This window comes from Populus trichocarpa, chromosome 1 (assembly GCF_000002775.5).
Source record: "Populus trichocarpa isolate Nisqually-1 chromosome 1, P.trichocarpa_v4.1, whole genome shotgun sequence".
Classification (NCBI taxonomy): domain Eukaryota; kingdom Viridiplantae; phylum Streptophyta; class Magnoliopsida; order Malpighiales; family Salicaceae; genus Populus; species Populus trichocarpa.
The window spans coordinates 8,635,043-8,643,883 of NC_037285.2; the positions used below are offsets into that span (position 1 = coordinate 8,635,043).

General features: G+C 30.2%; 1 protein-coding gene across 1 annotated transcript; it reads right to left on the reverse strand.

Annotated features, from left to right (window-relative positions):
- Window positions 1-3,967: 3,967 nt before the first annotated feature.
- On the reverse strand, window positions 3,968-4,960 carry LOC7479328 (osmotin-like protein OSM34). The gene has a single exon (XM_002299511.4). The coding sequence runs from the start codon at window positions 4,907-4,909 to the stop codon at window positions 4,172-4,174; it is 738 nt and encodes a 245-aa protein (XP_002299547.2). The 5' UTR covers window positions 4,910-4,960; the 3' UTR covers window positions 3,968-4,171.
- Between the last annotated feature and the right edge of the window lie 3,881 nt (window positions 4,961-8,841).

Below are 8,841 nucleotides of genomic sequence, written 5' to 3' on the forward strand. Positions count from 1 at the left end.
ATGGCTTTTGAGCAAGCAAAATGACAGGATCGGAAAGTCTAACAATGTCACAGCTAGAAGAAGCAAAATCATGCATAGATTCAATCCTTCCTTCAATAGTGAAAAACCAGTAGGTAATTATGTTAAAAAAAAAATTAACATCACCCACAGGATGGCACAACATAAATGAATTATCTAGTGCTTTATTCCACGGTTATTAAATCCAGACCGTTCTGGTGGGTCAATTTGGTGGTTGGATTGGTTCAATTTTATTAAAAAACCAGCCAGTGCAACAACCCGGCAAAACCTGGTCGACCCGGCGGGTCGAACCATGACCCAGCAGGTGATCCGGGCAAGACCTGGTGTTTTTTTTTTAAATGTGGTTTTTCTCCTATATCTTTTTTTTCATCTTTTTTTAGTTGGTTATTAACACCTTTTAAAGTTCACTATATAAATACTAGAAAATATTTTATTTTTTCAATGTGAGATTTGAAAACCTTTAATATACATACTCTATATTCCCAAGATAAAAGTTATTTTTTTAATGTGCAATTTGAAATCCTTTTGTATATATACTCTATGTTCATAAGAAAAAAGTTATGTTTTTTTAATGTGGGATTTGAAGCCCTTTCATATATATACTCTATGTTCACAAGAAAAAAGTTATACTTTTTCAATGTGGGATAAAAAATTTTTTGGTTTAAATACTTCAACTTAAAAGGATAACATAGTATATTTTCAATGTGGGATTTAAAACCCTTTAATAATATACTCTATGTTTCCAAGAAAGAAGTTATTTTTTCAATATGAGATTTGAAGCCTTTTAGTATATACTAGAAACATGGCCCGCGCTACGCCACGGGTTAATTTTTTTTGTATAAAAAATATCAAAAAAAGTTAAAATCTAAGAGTGTTATGTCTTTCTACAAAGTTATATCTAAGAGCATTGGGTCTGTTTGCTACTCCTGACCCAAAAGTTATATTTATAATATTAATAATAATATTAAACTTGCATGACCCAAGTATAAGTGAGTTTAGTTGCAACATCAAACTCGGAGCCTTGGATATGAGTCTACTTGCAAGGTTTTGTTATAAAAGTGTGATAATTAAAAAGAAAAAAAATTAATATTACAGAATGAAATTAAAAAAAATTAATTGAAAAGAAAAAAACAATAAAGCAAAGCATTATTCCGATGAATAGTGCTTTGCAAGGAGGGGTACAGTAAAATCCCCTTATGAGATCACAATAATCTAATGAACAATAAACAAAATAAATCATAAAGTTTAATTCTTAATCAAATCGATATTAAAAGATGAAATTGAAAGAAAAAACTACTTAAAAAAAAGAAAAAAAATTTGAATCAACTGGTTTAACTCGTCAAACCTGGGATTCGTGTCATGAAATTGAAAGAAAAAAGATTGATGTCTTTTAGTTATAGTTAATTACAATATTTAAAGAAGAAATTGGAAGAAAAAAACTAATAAAGAAAAAGAAAGAAAATCTAAATCAACTGGGTTAGCCCACCAAATTAGGTTAACCTGTCAAACTTAGGATTCGTATCATGAGAGTGTGATAACTAAATAGAAAAAAATTAACATTAATAAACTAAAGTGAACAAAAAAAAAGATTAATTAAAAATAAAAAAAAGAAAAAAAACCTACAGGAAGAAAAAAATTAATGAAGAAAAAGGAAAAAAATCTGAATTAACTGGGTTAACTCGTCAAACCAGGTTAATCCGTTAAACCTGGGATCCGTGTCATGAAAGTTTGATAACTAAATAGAAAAAAACTTAATATTAACAAACTAAAATTTTAAAAAATAATAATTAAAAAGGAAAAAAAAGCAAAAAGCAAAAAAAAACAAAAATACTAAACAAAAAAAATATTAATTTAAAAAAAAAAACAAAGAAAGAAAAGTCTACATGAAGAAAAAAACTAATGAAGAAAAACAAAAAAAATCTGAATTAACTGGGTTAACCCGTCAAATCTGGGATTCGTGTCATGAAAGTTTGATAACTGAATAGGAAAAAAAATTACGGGTTAACCCAGAATTAGCTGGGTTAACCCGTCAAACCCAGAATCCGTGTCATGAAAGTTTGATAACTAAATAGAAAAAATTTAACATTAACAAACTAAATTAAACGAAAAAATTAATTAAAAAGAAAAACCAGAAAAAAATATGGGTTAACCCGTCAAACCCAGAACCCGTGTCATGAAAGTTTGATAACTAAATAGAAAAAAAATTAACATTAACAAAAAAATTAAACAAAAAAAATATTCATTAAAAAAAACAAAGAAAAAAAACAGCTTAAAAAAACAAAGAAAAAAGCAAAAAAAGAAAAGAAAAAAAAAACTGCTTAAAAAAACAAAGCAAAAAGCAAAAAAAAAAAGACAACTCAACGTTTCACTATGAACTGCACTCGAAAAAATTAATTAAAAAGAAAAACCAGAAAAAAAATCTGGGTTAACCCGTCAAATTCGGAACCTGTGTCATGAAGGTTTGATAACTAAATAGAAAAAAATTAAACATTAACAAAAAAAATTAAACAAAAAAATATTCATTAAAAAAAAAACAAAGAAAAAAAACAGCTTAAAAAAAATAAAGAAAAAAGCAAAAAACAAAAATAGCTTAAAAAAAAAAGAAGCAGTTCAGCATTTTACTGTGGATTGCATTGTGCAATCCACAGTAAAACACTGAGCAGTTTTAGCTATTGTTATAATACTCTATGTTCACAAGAAAAAAATTATGTTTTTTTAATGTGGGATTTGAAACCCTTTAATATATATACTTTATGTTCCAAAAAAAAAATTATTTTTTCAATGTGAGATTTGAAACCTTTTCGTATATATATTCTATGTTCACAAAAAAAAAATTATGTTTTTGCAATGTGAGATAAAAAAAACTTTTTGATTTAAGTACTTCAATTTAAAAGAATAACATAATATATTTTTTTAATATGAGATTTGAATCTTTTTAATATATATACTCTATGTTCACAAGAAAGAAGTTATTTTTTCAATGTGGTATTTAAAGTCCTTTGGTATATATACTTTATGTTCACAAGAAAAAAAGTTATGTTTTTTCAATGTGGGATAAAAAAAATTTTAAAATATTCTTTTAAACTTCATTATTTACAATATTTATAATCTATATTCACATGAATTTTTTCTTAATTTTTTCATATGAAATATTAAAATTTTAAATATATTTTTTATTTTTTTAGGTTGATCTATAAAACTCGAGATCCAACTTTTTAATTAGATTAACTCTCGAATCGAGTCAGGTTTGATAACTATGTTTTATTCTAAATTAAGTTGGGGGTACTGTTCTTGGAGTGACCCTATCTTTTAAGATATTTCTTTAGCTTTTGTAGATGCAGAAAGTCGTGAAGATAATATGTGCTTTATATATGTTTTAGCTTGGACCCTTAGACTGATAAATATTAAAGAAACCTATCCTGATATATATTTGATGATACCTCTGATACGATAGCATATTCAAGAAGATATTTTAGCGATTGAAATTGAGGACTTCTGCGTGGAATAGTATTTACCTTCTCCATTCCTTCACCGCACATCCATTGCATCTGCCTTGTAATTTTGTTGGAGAAAACTTGAATTGATGTGACAACATGAGAAGATGGTGAAGAGTTCGAAAATAAATGGTTATTTTTAAAAATATTTTTTTATTGAAAATATATTAAAATAATATTTTATTTATTTAAAAAAAATTATTTTTAACATCAACCCATAAAAAAATAATTTACAGCATATTTAATTCCATTAATTCATTCAATAGTAAAGATATCGGACCATCAAGGCTAAACAATTAATATGGTGATCTTACTGGAGCCGGTGAGAAAATTGAAAAAAATAAATAATTAATGCTGGAATAAGAAAATTTTGTTTTACTTGTCAATAGTAACGAATTCGGTCACTGAAAAATATGCGGCAACTCGGTCATCAAATTAAGGTTAACTCATAGCCATGTTACTAAACATCTCTTTATTTCACTCTTATTTTTATTACAGAAACAGACAGGAACGAAACACACAGACTCGTGTGTTTTGTCCTTTTAGGAGGAAAACAAAAAACACTCCGCAATACATAATACACGGACCTCATTTCACCAGATTTTAGAGACATCACATAGTATTATACATCAAGTCGTCAACTCTCTGTTCTTAGCTTCTTACTCTGCACGCTTTTCTTCAACCATCTCCAAGGGGAAATGAGGAGACCCCCGAGGGCAAAAGATAACCCTATAGTTGGTCCCGCCAGGGCATGTAAATGTGCTTGTAGGGTCATCCTGGGGATAGCTATAAGAAGTAGGGCACCTATCCTTAAAAAACCTTGAAAATTTGGTAGGGCCACAGCTCCCCTGCCCATTAGTGCAGCAATATTCGTTAGTTTTGAACACGGAACATGGGTTATTACACCCCCCAGGAGCCCTCAATTCATTAGGACATTGCCCATTAATATCTGCCGTGCAAAGAAGCGCTTGACACTTCCCACCGCCTGATGTTGGACTAAATTCTATAGGGATATTAAATCCATCAACAAGCGATATATCATAAAAATCTAAGTTACCAAATTGATTTAATGCATATTCAGCTAGAGTGTTAGGAGGGACACCCCAGCCTTTGCACTCTAGGCCACCGGTGCAATCCCCAGTTTGGCAACGACCCTTACCACCACCATCAAAGTTACAATTTGTCCGGCCCCAAATACGAGCCATGGACGTGCCAGCAGGCACATTAAGATTCCAAGTTTGGCCACGTTCTAGACGGCGTCCACCACCAGGTGAGGCTGCGGCCCACACAGTGTAAGGACAACTATTTCGGATTTCAAAGGTGGCTGCATTAGTAGAGATGAAGAGAAGGCTAAAGATCAGGAGGGAGGAGGTGAGAAATTTGGTTAAGTGGCTCATGGTTGATTACTTGATACTAGCTTATGTGAATCTGTGGTTTGATTCATGGTGTCATTTATGGTCTTTATATAGGGGAGGGGCGGCTTTTGGATTCCTATACATTATGGCAAGTGCACAGTATTAAATTTAGAAACAGAGGCGGCTGCGTGCCTGCCTTCCTAGCTATATATTTTATTGATAAAAAAAATATAATAACATATTTAAAAGAATACGTTTGTTTCTCTGATTTCTTGTATTTAAATTATAAAACTAATATTAAAATAAATTTATTTGAATATAGTAAACTGACATGCAGGTATATCTTTAAAATCATTTTAAAAACGATTTAATATCGGTTGATATGAAAATTGAATAGAGAATATTAATTATAATAGAATAAACAAAGAAAAAAAAGTTAATTATAAAGATTAAAAATAAAGAGATGAAGATGGGGTGAACTCGGTTGGGTCGAGGCTCGACCCAACCGAGACTCACTTTCAATTTCCTTTGCCAAAGATAAATCGTCTGATTCACTCCATTGTTGATTTTGAGTGCTTGAGTTTATTGGATGTAAATTCAAAATATCATCAAATTTTCATGCATCTTAATGATGAGGAGAAAACATCATTCATTAATGACTAAGGAACATCTTGCTATAGAGCCATGCCACTTGGTCTTAAGAATGTTGAAGCTACATATCAACGGATGGTAAACAAAGTTTTCAAGAATTAAATAAGCAAGAACATGGAAGCATGTGTTGCTGATATGTTGGTTAAAAGTATGACTTTTGAACAACATCTCTAGGATCTACAAGAGATCTTCTTTGTTTTACAATACCATAGATAAAGTTGAATCCTTCAGAGTATGTCTTTGCCATAAAATAAGAAAAGTTTTTAGGATTCTTGGTTAGAAGTAGGGGTATCGAGCTTAATCCTTAGAAAATCTAGACAATACTAAATATAACTCCTCCTCGGACAATGAACTATGTACAAAGATTGATTGGAAGAGTTGCCGCTCTCAACAGGTTCATCTCTCGCTTAGGTGAACATTTCAGGAGAGAGCTAGGATATGTGGGTTGGGAACTACATCTTTTCTTACTCCTCATGTGTAAAGCATATATGTTCCCAACTATTTTAATGTCAATATTTGTGTTCGTTTCACCACTCTTATGTTAAGTTCCACCTATTACTTCTACTTTAGATTCTTATCCAATCTCTTCCTCCTTTTAAGCTTTCTCCTTTTGATATTCTTCCTTCTTCTCCTTTTTCAAGGACGATGAAGGTTTTGAAGCTTATTTCTTCTTGATCTTTAATTGTCTTAAAGAGTGGGGTCACTTGTAACCAACATAGATAAATATCAGTATAACAACTATGATGTATAAAATAAAAGGAAATTGACAAATTGTCTCTCATACCGTATATAATTTCATCTAGAGAATACCATTCAACCAATTGAAATAGTATTGAGAATTATTAGCAAGATTTCTCTGTTGGACTTAAAGGAAAAGCAATATTATTTGCAACAGACACTTTTTTAAATTAGAGAATATCCATATATTTTCTTATTAGAGATTATAGAACCATGAACACACACTATGATCCAATTACTCCTTTAAATTTTTACTGACAATGACCTGCCTTGGAAAATATCTTTCAAGGACTTTTGTGTTATTCTCTTTAAAAGTCTAAAACCATGCCATACTTTTTTTTTAACTTAAGAAGAACTAGACGGACTATAATAATATTCCATCACGTAGCTATCTACAATAGGAAATCATTAATGTAGATGAAGTTAAAATCTTATCTTCTAAAGAGTGGTTTGTGCATTATATATAGAACCAATCATGTTCCACATGGAGATTTCCGATAAATTGCAACTTTTAACCCAAATACATAGCACCAATAGGATGCGTGCTGCTTTTACTCTTTTTGAACGTGCTGAGTTTCTTCACGTAGACTTTTCTCAGTGTGTCCTACACGGTAGTGCTTATCTTCTTATAAAATCAAGTGGCCAAAGGAATATATCAATAAAATATAAATTTCCTCTTTTCTTTTTGAACGCCTGATCATGGGTAACGAGTTTAATTTTTTCTTTTTTAATTATTACTATGATATAATGTTCTCCTCTCCAATTTTGAAATTTTCGTTTTGTTGAAATTATTTCTTTTTTTTTTATTTTTTTTGTTTAACGTGGGTGTCCGGGCCAGCTTGCGCGCACCTCGACTAATCCCACGGGCCCTGAAGTTAACGACCATGTAAGTCTCCAGTGACCATTATATGAGCAACCACAAGGCTCGAACCTGAGACCACAGAGGGAGCAAACCTCTTGATCTCAAGCTCTTACCACTGGACCACCATCTAGATGGTTTGAATACACATACATGATCCTCATCCAGCTTTAAATTTCACGGCCCCATGAAATTAAAAAGCTGGATGGTGATCATGATCCTCCAAGATGGATATAAATGGAATATGTTAAATGCTAAAGCTTTGTTTGTATTTACGATTTCATGTCGTGTAATAAAAATATTTTTTTTATATTTTTAAATTATTTTGATGTATTAATGTTAAAATAATTTTTAAAAAATAAAAAAATATTATTTTAATATATTTTCAAATACAAAATATTTAAAAAAAAAATCTTTATTAAATTCTTACAACCCATAGTATTAGAAACATAAGACAAACAATCATAAGAGTTGTAGCTCAATTGGTTAGACATTGAGTTTATTCTCTAGAGGTTATTAATTTGAGTAACATAAATTTTAAAATTACTAAAAAATTATATAATTATTATTTTAAAAATTTTAAAAAATTAATTAATTTACATATAAACTGTTCTGAGTATTCACAGCTTAAAAATAAAAACGAAAACAAACATAGGACGAGCAAGTGGAATGATTTGACTGCAAATCAAAAATAGCCACGCACTCAATTCTGGCTTTTGAAATTTTCAACTTGACTATTTACAACTACAATAGTGACTCGGTGAACTACATTAATAAAGAACCTCCCCACCCTACCCCCACCCCAGATGGTGACTGGTGAGGTTGGGGGTTACGCACTTCCCCCCCACAAAAATATGATTTATTTTAATTAATAACCATCAGTTTCAATTTAATTTGTTTTCATGGCATACATGGCAAAAGTTTTTTTTAAAGTGTTTTTTTAGAAATATATTAAAATAATATTTTTTATTTTTTTAAATTTATTTTTAATATTATTATATTAAAACGATTTAAAAATATAAAAAAATTAATTTAAAATAAAAAAACTAAAACTTTTCAAAGAACGGTTTCACCGCACTCCATAACACACTTTCAGTTTCATCTCTCCTCCATCTTCGTCCCTCTTCATTATTTCCCTACTCTGTGCTATGCGGCATAATAAAATTTATTAAGGATCTCAGTTCTTGCAATACATCCCTTAATTGAGTTTGGGGATTTTATCGATTAAAACCGTCGGCAATGATATATCCTGCCTTTCTTTCCCCACGCCAGGTAAAATTGGGTTTGAGCGTGTTTGGCAGTATGGTTGCGGGTGCTTTTCAAATAGCTTTTCGTGTCGAAATGCATGCTAATAATGTTTTTTTATTTTTTAAAAATCATTTTTGACATAGCACATCAAAACGATCCAAAAAGCATAAACCGCACTCAATTTTAGTAAAAAAAAAAAATTCAAATTTGGACGAAACGCAGGTACCAAACGTTTCTTTGTCTAATGCTTATTTAGATTCAGTCTTTTCTCTGCTAGTGCATAAGCTTTCCAACGCAAACCATTACAATTTTTGCCAAATTGAGGTGCCTTGTTACTTAGACCCGAACATGATTGCGATAATTTTTGTTTTTAAATATTTTTTAAAAATATATATTTTTTTAAAAAAATTAAATTAATTTTTTTAATATTTATTGATGATTTTAATGCATTTATGTTAAAAATCAAATATAAAATTTT